General features: G+C 38.4%; 4 protein-coding genes across 4 annotated transcripts in view; 2 read left to right on the top strand and 2 right to left on the bottom strand.

The window, feature by feature from the left end:
* LOC100122933 (protein madd-4) overlaps positions 1-5,453 on the top strand; it is a 113,781-nt gene extending 108,328 nt beyond the window's left edge. The window contains exons 22-27 of the mRNA XM_016986963.3: positions 127-1,075; positions 1,144-1,223; positions 1,297-1,510; positions 1,589-1,761; positions 1,902-2,055; positions 2,348-5,453. Of these exons, the coding sequence (XP_016842452.1) occupies positions 127-1,075; positions 1,144-1,223; positions 1,297-1,510; positions 1,589-1,761; positions 1,902-2,055; positions 2,348-2,463 (1,686 nt within the window). The 3' untranslated portion in view covers positions 2,464-5,453. The remainder of the gene's footprint in view (positions 1-126; positions 1,076-1,143; positions 1,224-1,296; positions 1,511-1,588; positions 1,762-1,901; positions 2,056-2,347) is intronic.
* LOC100122924 (hydroxylysine kinase) lies at positions 4,231-6,950 on the bottom strand. The gene is made up of 2 exons (XM_016986964.3): positions 6,255-6,950; positions 4,231-6,189 (listed from the first exon to the last, which is right to left on the bottom strand). Exons 1-2 carry the CDS (start codon positions 6,625-6,627, stop codon positions 5,483-5,485), a joined length of 1,080 nt encoding a protein of 359 aa, XP_016842453.1. The 5' UTR covers positions 6,628-6,950; the 3' UTR covers positions 4,231-5,482.
* Positions 6,951-7,906: 956 nt separating this feature from the next.
* Positions 7,907-10,724, top strand: LOC100122915 (C3 and PZP-like alpha-2-macroglobulin domain-containing protein 8). Its single transcript, XM_001606474.6, has 5 exons — positions 7,907-8,595; positions 8,978-9,117; positions 9,182-9,306; positions 9,384-9,526; positions 9,592-10,724. The coding sequence occupies exons 1-5, from the start codon at positions 8,580-8,582 to the stop codon at positions 10,080-10,082; spliced, it is 915 nt and encodes a 304-aa protein (XP_001606524.1). The 5' UTR covers positions 7,907-8,579; the 3' UTR covers positions 10,083-10,724.
* On the bottom strand, positions 10,164-13,560 carry Ku80 (ATP-dependent DNA helicase II). The gene is made up of 12 exons (NM_001141962.1): positions 13,263-13,560; positions 13,029-13,145; positions 12,717-12,934; positions 12,504-12,635; positions 12,350-12,431; positions 12,143-12,280; positions 11,836-12,064; positions 11,633-11,766; positions 11,418-11,558; positions 11,196-11,338; positions 10,762-11,131; positions 10,164-10,690 (listed from the first exon to the last, which is right to left on the bottom strand). Exons 1-12 carry the CDS (start codon positions 13,281-13,283, stop codon positions 10,676-10,678), a joined length of 1,740 nt encoding a protein of 579 aa, NP_001135434.1. The 5' UTR covers positions 13,284-13,560; the 3' UTR covers positions 10,164-10,675.
* Positions 13,561-13,580: the final 20 nt, after the last annotated feature.

The raw sequence follows: 13,580 nt of genomic DNA, 5'->3' as shown, positions 1-13,580 counted from the left end.
CAGATAAAAGTGAGAAAATTTGGTGACATTCATTTATAACTCTGTTATGGAAATAGATTGTGAGGTTCTATTCTAAAAGCTAAGATGATATTCGTATAATCTAATGATCTCGCTGATGACCAACAGAGCTACTGGCCGTTCCAAGATTCGACTAACCCGGGCATCGGTTCCACTGGTACCAGCCATCATCGCGGTTACGAGTACAGCCAATACCACGAGATCCGAGCAACAACGACGTCTAAAACCCACCACTCGTCTTCCGAAGTCTTTCCGGAACAAAGTCGTTTTGACCCAACTCGCGGCGGTGAGTACGACTTCTTCCGAGGCAATACGGCCATCCCGGACAACACTTTCGGACCTGACGAGGAGCGTATTTTCATCGACGAGGATCCCTTCGAGGCAGAGGAAGCGGTCTTCGCAATAGAGCATAAAGATGTATCGCGCCAGCCCGATCCCACATCCCGCCACGAGACCAGCTTCGCCTTGCCGACGGTGACAATGGTGAACTTCGAGGGTCACTCGACGCGCCACCACCATGGCAGCACCGAATACGCCGGTAGGAATCAGCGGGGTACCCAGAGCAGCAGACATTTGGAACTGATCAGTCAGCCGACAATTGAGCGGGAGACGATCGCGCAAAGTGAATCGACTGAAAAAGAGGAGGAGGTCGTGAGGAAGAGCTCAATCGATTCGGACAAGATCACGCCCAAGATAGCGGATGATCTCGATAAGGGTAGCTTCGAGCCCTCGGTATCAAGTGCAGCTTCTTTCCTGGAAGAAGACGAATCGGAGACCGACGTGAGGCAGGTGAGCGAGACATCAGTGACGATGATGGAAAATGCTTCGACGACTAGCGCGCCGATGATTTCCAAGATCGATGAGAAAGGGGAGGTCCCAGAAGAAGAGGAGTTAGAGGTCGGCGGTAAGACGGGCAAAGAGATGATGAGGAACGTGGACGTCGCCAAGACTGCAACGACCAAAATCGAGGCAAGCAGGAACGTGACACCTGTTGTGCTCGGCAGCGAGGACAAGAACCAAGAGCCAACTATCGGATCTGTCGTGGTCTTTAGCAAAGGTATTTACCACAGTGCTATTTAGTAAAAATTAAAATATTCCTTTATAAACGGAAAAATATTCCAATAGCTATGGACGATTTGATATTCGAATGGGTCACAACCGATTGGTCTCGATGCTCACAAACATGCGGTGGCGGAGGATTTCAGGTAAGATGATGATTCTGGAATTCATCAGTTTTCACGAGTGAAAAATTACAAACTTCACAAATTTTTGTTACAGATGCGCGGTGCCCAGTGCACAGTCCGTTCGGCAAAGAACGATTCGAACGCGAACAAAGTCACATCTCGAACCGTCATTGGTGCATCGCTGTGCGAGGATGCGGGTTACCCTGTACCCGAAAAAGTACGAGCTTGCGGTGCTGGAAAATGTCCACAGTGGTACAGCGGCGAATGGTCGCCTTGCGAAACTTCTCGTTGTTTCAATTGGAAAACCGGTGAGATTGTCGTAAAGAAGTTTACTCGCCTCAAGCAGTTAATTTAACCTTTTATTAATGTTATAATATTTAATGCAGCTATGCAAAGGAGAGAAATTAGTTGTCGCTTAATTGAAGAATCTGAAAATAAAACGGAAAACGTAACCACTACAGACCCAGGCAAATGTGACGAAGCTATGAGGCCTCCACAAAGACAAGAATGTTATAATGACGCTTGCAAAGGCGTTTGGAGAGTTGGTGACTGGTCAGAGGTAAAGATTCAAGTTGTTCTTTTTTAAAAAAAGGAGGAAACCTACCTTATCAAACTGTGTGGAATCAGCTCAAATATTTGATATATCTATTAGTCCTATAAAATTCGCTTAATCAATCTCTTTTTAAAATTCGTCAACAGTGCACAGCTTCATGCGAAGAAGACGGAATCAAATATCGAATTTTGCAATGTGTTTGGTTTGGAACGAAGAAACCAGCTGGTAACGCTTGCAGGGATATACCTCGACCGCCAGTCATGAAGCCCTGTCGCGGACCACCGTGTATCAAAGCTTCGGGTAAAGTAGATTCAATATTGATTTATGTATTTTTAATACTGTAAAAATGTAGTAATTTCAATCCACATTAGAGATTAATTTGTTTAAAATTTTTATCAGCGCAATTATCTTTATTGCTTGCTTGATTGGAAAATTCAAAAATAATATATTTTTTTATCAACGAATCAATAAATGACTACCACCGTGTTTATCAGAGTCGATACGCATTTCAAAATTATAAATTTATAATTCATTGAAAAACTTAATTTTTCTGAAGTGATATTATCCTAAATATTATTGTTAAATATTTCAGATGAGTGCAAGGATTATTCACAGCTATGCGGACGAGTGAAATTACTGGGTATGTGTCGTGTGCCTCTCTACGGAAAGCAGTGCTGCAAATCCTGTCATCAAGAGCGGAACTCATAAATTGAATCGTGAAGCTCTTTCTAAAACGGAAAAATACGTGCAAAGTAAGAGTCGACCAAAACGAAATTTTCTTACCTTCGTAAACTTGAAATACTTGGCCGTTAGGCATCCGAGTGTTGCGACATTAACTCGATTCCTATATAAGAAATTGCGAATTTCATCAAACAAGTAGTTTGTGAGAATTACGTGTGAGCTCTTGCTTAAACTATTTAATTTAGGAGCAGTTTAATTATTTGTTTGTGTGCTCCTTTACCCTTCGGACTTTTGGATATACTAGAACTCTCACGATAATTTGATTTGAGACTGCTAAACCTTTTCAGCATTGGTGCTTCAAATCATATAGAGAAAATCTCGAAAATTAATATACAAAAACGTTGTTAATACCGAAGCGAAGGAATCTGAACGTAAATGCAGCAAATTATCACTGGTGCTGCAGAGTTACGTGTATTTATTTATTTAAAATACCTAACAGAAAACCTTAGAAAATATTTCATAGTTTTTGTACTTTAATATCATATTCTATATCGTATAAATGTTTTAATGAACATTTCATTTTACATTTGAATTAAATTTTTAGTTAGCAGCGTAAGTTTTATAGCTTACAGTTTTACGCGAATCCTATAATAGAATGAATTGTTAGGTTCGGATAGTTTGAAAAATATGATGATGAATTACAAAGCAAAGAAACTTTTCTGATATTTTTTGTTAAACGTGGAGGCTAGTTAAAGGGAAAACTCATTTTTCAAGACTGAAAAGTACTATAATACTGTTTAAAAAGTATATCCACACTGAACAGAATAAAAGCCAATCCAACTTGATATTTCTTAAAATAAAGCGTCGTCAGTTTAGATTGCAAATTGTTTTAGACGTTATCCAAAGAATATTCAAATTCGCACAACCTATCAACATCTTTTTCTATGTTATGTATATCAAGTATTTACTATACTTCCCTCTAATCTTATTACATTTTTTTCAACTGGAAGAAAAAAAGACGTATAACTCAGAATACAAAGTATAGTATCGTTGAAGTGACACATTCGTGGATTACGCAAAATATAAATATATAAATAAATATAAATATATAAATATATTAAAAAATATGCCTACTATAGTATACTTTCGCGGGTCAAACGTAAGCCAATAGAGTTTAAGCAATAAATAAATATATATATAGGCAATTGTAAGATAATATTTTGTTAAAAGGTGTCATGTTTGACGAAAGTTCGTTGACACATGACTCTGTCGTTCGGACACAAAAACAATTGATCGATCGACCAATTTAGTGTTTTATGGTGATAATTTTATAATGTTAACATACTTTCGCCATCAACGAATTTGCCTCGAAAAGATGGCTGCGCGACAGGTTTGCCAAAAAGAGCTATGCAAATATGTATGATGATGTAAAATGGAAAACGATAAAAAAACAAAAGAAATTAATAATCACGCGGCGAAGAAAGGGAGGGCTTTGCGACATACGAGCTTCTTAAATGCAGCGTAAAATATCATGATTCTTCTAATCGAGATATCTGTATGCAGTGTGCAGAATGCAGATATTTGTAATCGCACGCGTAATCTAGATTCTATTTTCGGTAGTTTGCTTTAAATCGTCCAAGCTCATTTTACCCTGCCTTTCCTCCCTTTCGTTCGCGGAGATCGCCGTCGAACAAAAAATGGTTATCATATTACTAATATATATACGTGGGAATGTGTGCATGCAGATCGTTCTGAGCACATAAGTGCGTGAAACAGGAATGGTAGCGTACGGCGTTGTGTTAAAATTCCGTATATTTATATTCAATTTCCTAGAGATGTTTTCCCCGATACAACAGGCGTATAGTATAATGAAATATACGTATTTCAGAGATTTTCGTTATATTCAAAAACTGTACAATTAAATCCTTCACTCGACACTATTTTCTAGATTATATCAATTTTTCTCCAATCTATATTATTAATGCTAAATTTAGAACAAAAAAATATGCGTTACAACTTTTATATATTGTTAGTATTATAATTGATCCTTTTGTTTATAAAAAATATGACATTCAAGGATCGCATTAGTTAATAATTAAACCTACGAAAATCTTTCTTGAAGAAAGCAAAAATTATTAAATTAACATCATATTTATATTAATATTTATAAGGATTGAAAGAATGAAATGCAGAAAGTATACATTGTAAATAGAATTTCTAATATTTTACCATTAATGAAAATATGACGAAATTTATTATAACATCATGAAATTTGAATATTATACACTACTATAGTTGATTTGAAAACATGAGATAAAATTATTGACAGAAAATAATGAATACAGTATAATATTGACTCTATAAACTAATGATAATACAGTTATCAAAAAATTATGTTTCAATTAATAGACAAGTCGTATTTAAAAAAAAAAGTATAGTTTGTAATAGTGTACTATACAACGGTCCTGTCTTACGCGATAAAATCAAATTCCTTTAAGATGTGAAACAAAAAAATACACTTATAATGCAAATGATATATAAACTTGAAAACATGCGTATGAATTTTCTGTTCCATTTTTATAATTGTTATCGTCTCAATCTTCAATGATGCCATTAATTTTTTTGTACATATTGCAAATTAGTTAAGTTTTAGTGATATAATTAATGCATAAGTCTATACACACTCGCGTGTTCGCCCACTATGCCCTACACAACTATGCGAATAATTATGAAAACGGCGAAATAGTACTTATTACTGTTCATCACATGTATGTACATATGTAACTGCCTGATCCTTATATGCATATACATACAGATCCGATGTGTATATATGTATATGTATATTTAAAAATATAAACCAAGAACTATGTCTAACTTTGGATTATTTTCTACACCTTCACAATTCCTTTTTCATTGTCGTTGTATAATTGAGTTAACATGCTTTGAATAAGATTTTATTAAAACGCTATGATATGCTAGTATTGACTCTAATTTATTTTATTGCTTGTCGTAATCTTCAAAAAAAAAAAAAAAAAATGTAAACCCATCAATCCTGAATACCCCAAAGAGCCATGACCTCCTGGTCGCTCATGGACCAGAGCTGTCTCAGCAACTTCCACTTGATCTCGTGGGTCTTGATCAGATAATAATTGTTCGGCTCCCTCTGATACGAGTAGCTGCCCATAACAAGACTCTGACAGAACCTCGCGCACACGCATACCTTCAGTATCTGTCTCTCCTGTTGGCTCAGCTGTCTGGCCATCAAGTAACCTTCGATCACGTGTTTGGCCATCTCGAGGCTCTTGCTCTGAGTTATCATGTAGCAGAGACAGATGGCCAACTCGAAGACGAAGCAGCTACGGTGAGAGTCGCCGAAGTCGATGACAGCCTGGACATCTCGTCCATCAGCGGTGACGATGAGGTTGTCCTCGTTGAGGTCGCCGTGGATGATGCCCTTGTCGAGGCTAGCCAGGATGCTCAGGACTCGTTGTTCGAAGCTGCTGATGACCTGCTCGACGAGCTCGACCTGGCTCTTGTCCTCCAGAGCGAACGTGAACTCGCGAAGCCTGGGAACCGCCGCCAGGACCCAGAGAGACGTGTGGTTGTCGTAGCCCGAGTGCGAAAACTCTTCCAAGCTCTTGTTCAGCTGCGCGGTGAACAAGCCTACCTTCTTCAGCAGCTCTGGTGTCGCGGGTACTTTGCACAGTACTTCTCCCGGCCGGTAGACCAAGAGTCGCAGTATGTGTCGTGAGCCTGAATTTTGCATTAAATTAATTTTTACATTAGATTAGATTAAAAGGAATGAAACTCGTTCTCACCATCCTCTCCGATGGTCTCACAGGAGTAATAGGAGCCATCCGTCTGCTTGACCGGTACCGGGCAGGTGAAGCCCTTCTTGCTCAGAAAGATCAGCAGCTCGTTCTGCGCCTCGAAGAAACCGGTCTTCTGCGAGTCCAGCGAATTCACTATCTTCAGCACATAACCGTCCTTGGAGACCTCCGAGACGTGGGTATTGTCGCGTATTCGGTCCTCGCAGATAACTCGATAATTGCGATCGTCGTAGGCGACCAGCTCGACTATTCTCTTCACTTGCAAGCCGTAGCGCAACTCCACCAGACGGCTCGCCTCGTCCTCGCTCAGCACCGCCTTGATCTGCTGTCCCGGCGTTAAAATATTCGCGTCCGCGCACATCCTTTATACGCAATTAATAATCGATTCGCTATTTTTAAAAATTCTATACCACACGTTCTCCGCGACGTTCGCTCAGATCTGCATTTTGCGCGCAGAAGCTGTAATTGACTTGTATATTGGAGCTATCGTACGACGTTAGTATGATCACAATAGCGGCGCTCGATCTACTGAAGCGGATGGAGCGATTTCGACTTCAAACGAACGCGGAGCGCGCAGAAAAGGGAGGGGGGAGAAGAAGAAAGAGTGAGAGTCGACAGACGCGAGATTACGAGCGACAACAACGAAATGATTATTCGGGATGACGATTGCCGCTGGAGACGAGCGCGTGAACGATCATGTGCGGCGGCTGCTGGCTTTTACCAGCAACTGCGCGATTGGTTGATTCGCGTGTGTATGTGCTGTATTCATACATTATACCGTTATCATGCGCTACGGGAGATATAAATATTGCAGTGTTTATCGGGCTTGATATTTCTTTTTTGCGATAATCTGATCGTTTACTTAATTCGCTGTGCAAACTTTTTTATTCTATATCGATGATAGCGGGTATGAGAAATTTGAAATGATTATAATCGGGCTGGTTCGTGGGCAGTTTATACCTGTATTTAAAGACCGAAACCGGTTTCAAGGGGATTTTGATCCACCACTTCAGGTGTACCTGCGCCTTCCATAGTTTGAATTTTATCATCTATTCTCGTTTTCCGATTAAACCTATAAATAGCACTTTAACAAATAAAAAAAATTTTCCAAGTTTTTATCAGTCAACTACTATATCGTATTGCTCGTCATAAAGGCCTCTTATCAGCTCCTTTTTACAGCCATACACGTATTGACATTGTTGCTTCCATATTTGAAATACCGACGCCTACAAGTCCCTTGCCGCGTTCGATCACAATGTTAAGGTAGTTTCACCGGAATATTTATTTTCTTAGGATATCGCTCAAACTTTGCTTACATGTTCAATTTTTTTATTCTCCAAGCGACATTATTTTTACAGATATTGAACCTTGAAATTTTGTATTTTAACATGGGAAACCTATACCGAGTCCGAATTTTGAGGACGTTTAGTTGAATCGCGAAGCGAGTTTTCTTAGAATATTTTTTAAAAACTCGCTTATGTATCAGTTAAAATTAGTAGTAAAGTTTCCATCCCATGCTATCGCCTATCAGTATATCTATATAGGTGCGCAGTGTTTCTTCCTCTTTCAAGTTTTGATAGTATTTTATACTCTAAACAATTTATATCACTATTCTAATGTTTGATACTATAAATTGTAAGGTTTTGACATTAGATAACACTGTATAATAGCTGAGCCACTGCAGTCGGTGAACTACCTAAACAATTGACAAAAGCGCGTTCCAAGCGAACTTCGATCGAATCACCTGCGCGTGCATCCCGACGAGCTTTGCCGCGAGATGTCGCCTCGAGTCTCTGTCGATCAGCTGTGCCCGAGACCTTGACGTAACAATAAACGTTGATGGTAACACTCCGCGCACGCGAGAATCGCGGCATTCGCAGCAGTGCACTTGTACCCGCCGAGACAATAGGTAGTCTATCCTCACCCCCGAGAAACATCAGCTCGCAGTCGTTCGTCATGTCGCCGCCACCGTGAGTAACAAGTCGATCGACACTCAAGAAAAGACTCGACTCGCAAGCGTGCAACGAAGCCCACTTACCAGTGTCTCACCGGGATAACAGTGTCATCGTCCTCGTCAGTTCGCCGACGACGATAATGCGGACGAGACTCCGAACAGAGGCTATCACCAGAGAGACGACGGGTTACAGCGAGGAACGGCAACAACCGGTGCAGACCCTCGACGAATGCGGCAGGTAACCCTGTGCGGTGTGCCTGTCAGCTGCTTTTCTATGCCTGCGCTGAATACAGCACTCGTGGCTACTTAGAAGAGACACAAACTTTTCTCGGGGACGACTACTGCGCCGGGGAGCGAAGATGATCGAACCAACGTGTAAGCTGAGATTTTGTTCTCTGTTAATGATTTTCCCTCACGGATTCTGATAGGCATCGCCGCCGGCCAATGTGCGCTTGCGTATACTGTTGCGCCGACGAATCGCGAGTCGCGGTTGCTTCGCCGTCTTCGAATTGACTACTTATTACGAGAAGCCGATATTCTATTTATAATGCACGGACTTTTGCCGAGCTTTTATAATAACCGCTTCTTTGTTACACTGTTGGTTTTAACGTCAACTTATTGAGTGATCGGTTTTTCAGCGTTGAGTTAATAATGCGCGTCTAACCAAGGCCCGATTTTATCTACTTATCGATTATCTCTACCGTTTCTGCGAATGTTCAATTCACAAAAAATTAATGAAGCGAATAATTTATTTCAGTAAAAATCGATACTCCTGACAGTATCGACTATTGCTATTTTCCAATCACAAAGACGTATATAAACTTCAATGTAAAGGCCAGTCACGACGCGAGAATATGCTTGAGCACCAGTTTGAACGAAGACTCGGATGTTTACGAGGTAAGCTTTACGTTTTTTTGATTTAACCACTGAATGAATAAACATCTATGTTCGTCTCCAATAGATTATCATAGGTGGCTGGGGAAATACCATGTCGGCAATCAAAAGAAACAGAATCGAGCCCGATGTGGCAGAAGCGGAAACACCCAACATCATGAGCGACGACGAAATTTGCTTCTTTTGGATGCAGTGAGTGATATATATATTTTTTTTAATTAATCGCCTTCGCTTATTGATAAATTTATACAGATTTATTTTATGTATAGATGGTCGTGCGACGGTCTCATTGCCATCGGACACGAGGACGACGAATCGCCCTTTTTGAGTTACTGTGATAAAGAGCCATTTTCAATCAACTACATCGGTGTCAGTACGGCCTGGGGTGCGACGGGCGAGTGGATACTAGACGGTATTTATACATTAATTTATTGCAGAGCAAAACTTATGAATCCTCCATTCGTACATCTATTTCAGGCAGCTACGTAACAGCTCCAGCAGTAAGGTCGCAGCTCCTCGAAACGAGCAGTCACTGGGTAGACTACGATCCCGAGCTAGGCTTACCCAGAGGTGCGGTGACGGGACACGAAGACGGTCTCTACATCGGACGCAGTCGTCACCGGCACTCGGTTACACCCGGTGGTGTTCGCGGCTCGAGTTGCAGCATCAGCTGGGGCGGCTTGGGTCACGAGAAGCACGAGTTTCAACTGCTCTGCGGGAAGGACGTGGGCTGGCTCAAATGCAGCCGCGGCGCCGTGCCGCTACTCGCTCTACCCGCCGGCGAGACCGAGGACGGTAATGCACTCTTCATCGGTCGAATCATGCACAACGGTGTGGCGCACATAGGAAAGATTCAGCCAAACCATCAAGTCTGCTACGTTGCGCTACACGGACAAGAGGTCGCTTACGCCGAGTACGAGGTTCTCGTGTTGCATGACTTCCCTGCGATCGAGTGCATTGGAAGGTAGATAGCACGAGAAAAGACGATTGAGACCTTGTGATAGTTAGATCGTATGCGATCTAGTGATGAGAAGATAGTTCAAATATCATAATAGTTCGAGACATCTATCTGTATTTTTTTAAACGTTCAAATTATAATATTATATAATGCATACGACTATTTTCGTATTATTCATTTTTTCTCTGTAGATTATTTTCCATGTATAAATATATGTATAATTTGAACCTGTATTATATACACTTTACTTGTATTCAATTGATTTGTAAATTAAATTAAATATATATTTATAAAATTTGTGATAAAGTTACTATTTGAAATCAGATACGTAAGGTCGTGTACAAAAATATTAAATTTATTAAAATACAAAACACTTTTTATGTACAGCTAAGGCATAAGAACATGTGTTGCTTTTTTTCACTACTTATTACAAGTCAAAACCATGTATCTGTTAGAACTATCAGTATCTTTGATCAACAAAGAATATTTATAAGATCTCGAGTTTAAATTGTTATTTCTTAAGAGTAACTTAATAATATAGACTTTAGGAAAACTGCAAACCTGATGTAGTAAAATTATCTCTTACTATTTTGTCCAGGCAATTCACAGGTCATCAAGCTGAAAATTTTCAATATATTTCAATTAAAATGTTCATGGATTTTGAAAAAATACAAGATTTTTATATCTACCTCTCCCATTGACATGTCTAATTCTTCTGAATCAGAAGCTGCTTCATCATTATCTTTTCCAATTGTAAGGATATCCTTGGTTGCACCTGTTTTTTCTGGTTCATTAGCAATTTTGGGTGCAACGCGAGCTGATTTTTTATCTTTCGTAGTTTCCTTATGCATGTTAATGTTTCCAAAAAGTTTACGTAACTTCTCATAATGTGTTTTGACTTTATCATTTAAGTATTCTGGTGGCTCCAAAAATTTTTTCAAATAACCGTTCAAGGGTAATAAGGCCCCTTTAGGGTTCAAGACGCGATCGGCTATTGCATTCCAGTGGTACTGATTAATTACATTTGGAAACATTCCTGGATTCAAATACTCTGGATCACTATAAGAAAAAAGAGTTGTAAAAATTGATAAATGCATTGTAACGTATCGTTGTTATTACTTACTTATCAACTATAGTCATAGCATCAATGAAATCATCTAAAGCGTCCAATTTTTCTTTGTTCACAGTGCCATCCAAAGATTGAATCGGCCTCTTCTGAATGATACGTAGATCGGTAACAAACGGCAATTCGATGTGTACAAAACCCTAAATATGAATTCATTTATGAAGACATTGATGACATTTTTCTTAATTTTAAAAGATACGGTTATCATTTGCGTCTTACCCACACGTCATCGTATACAACTTTTGGGAAAAGAACACCCATTCTTGGCAAATTATTATTGGCATAAACTTTCCTTACTATAGCTGCATATCTTTTTTCAACCATAGCTTGTACCAAGCTGTAAAAGGCAACTGCGTCGTTCTGTAAGGTAAATCAAAACATGATTGAGTAAAAAATGGTTCTATGAACGAAGTGGTACTAAATATTTTACTCACGTCTGTTTCTGGAACAATTAATCGAGATCCAGATCCTGTCCAACATTCAAGCTGTACTTCGTCTTGTGGAACAAATCCATACACCATCATGCCCTTTATACTCCCACTGTATTTCATAGCTACCTCGTCATCGTCTACGAAAAAAATTAATTAGATTACAGCCACTCCAAACACGAAATTATTCTAATTTCAGATATTATTACCTGAGAATGGTATATATTTTCCACCATATTTGTAACCATTAATGATATTTTCTTGTTTGATTTCGTTTCGATGTACATCCATTTGAATATTTGCCCTAAAAACTTCTTGCTTGTCCTCTTCTTTTATTTCGTTTACATTGCTTCCATCCTTGGGTTTATCGATTAGTAGATCAAGAGATTCCTTAACTGCTGCCATTTTCCATGGACTCAGCTTAGTACTATCAGTTACCTGAAAATTCATAAAATCATTATTTATTTGATGATTATCTTTGAGTTATAAAATCAAAACAATATTTTCAGACTCAACTTTGACATAGTTGGAACATGCAATGTTCAGTCCAGCCCATTGTAAGTTGAATTTCCAAGCCATTGAATTTGTAGGTGGAGGCATGAAAAATCTTCTGGATTCTATGAAATTATTTATCTGTTCATACTGAGCTTGAGTCTAAATAAATATATTTTATTATTTTAAGAATTTCTGTGACAAATTATCAAAATATATTTCTCAAATTACCTGTTTGATCACAGAAAGTGCAAATTCCTCACTTGGTGTGACATTTTCTATCTGAGATTCCTCATCGAGTGGATTTTCCCCTCTGGTAAAAATAAATTGATTATCAGTATTTCTCTTAAAATATATATTATTAAAAATTATCACCAAAACATACACAAATAATAGATGTAAATTGTCATAGTTATTTAAGTCATCAATAATATTATCAGCATCATAATTCTCAATACTATCAGCATCTTCCTTAAAGTTATTAAAGATAACTAGGAAAACTGTGCTGTCTGGATTTCTGAAATATTAAATAAACTTTCAATAGTAGTAACCATATAATCTATATGATAGAAATTGATACCAATTTTATTTTAATTACACGACTTCTCTTTTAATGAAACACAGAGCAACATGAAGAGCCTCGATCCAATTACAAGGATGCTTTGTAGATGCCAAACCATCGATATATTTGACCATTTCCCAATTAGGTATTAATAAGTGTTCATTGTACTCTTTCACATAATCCATATCTTGTGAATTATCAGTTTCATCACCCATTGTTATGATCCCAATTTCATCTTTTGGTTGCAGAAAGATCTATAATGAAATGGGAGATAATAAGCGATGAGTTGAAACTTTCTTAAGAATAGTATACATATAACAATGACAAAAAATGAGTTAAATAGCTTACCTTTTTCTCAACCAACATTTTCATGGCAAACTTTGCTTTGTCTATGAATGGTTCATCTTCAACCGAATTCAGTTGTAAACTAGTGGATCCAACATTGGTAACCATAATCAAAGTATTCTATAAAACAAGAATTTTATATTGTCAAAACAGTAAAGAAATGTAATACGTACACCATGGGGTATAGTATTGTTTAATAAATAAACATGGTTCTGCTTAGCAGGTAAATGAACTGACCTTTTTACTTTTTGGCGGCATATTGAATTCCTTGTGGACTTTTTATTTTTTTACATCAATCGCAGAAAGTAAGTATCCTGAATTTCTTAATTATATGGTTTATACAAAAATAATTCTAACCACGCTGTAATCTAAGTAAAATATTTCGTTAATTTGTGCATTTACGTAGCCATTCAATTGTACGTGAAATAGTTATTTAACAAAAGTAATGATCATAATTATTAAATGTTTTTATGGATACACAACGGTCACAATAGAGAAACTGAACTTGTATTGACAGGTTGAGTTTAGAGGATGCAAAAAAGCCGGCCCAGGATA

Source organism: Nasonia vitripennis, chromosome 5 (assembly GCF_009193385.2).
Source record: "Nasonia vitripennis strain AsymCx chromosome 5, Nvit_psr_1.1, whole genome shotgun sequence".
Lineage (NCBI taxonomy): Eukaryota > Metazoa > Arthropoda > Insecta > Hymenoptera > Pteromalidae > Nasonia > Nasonia vitripennis.
This window is presented reverse-complemented; position numbering and strand designations above follow the sequence as displayed.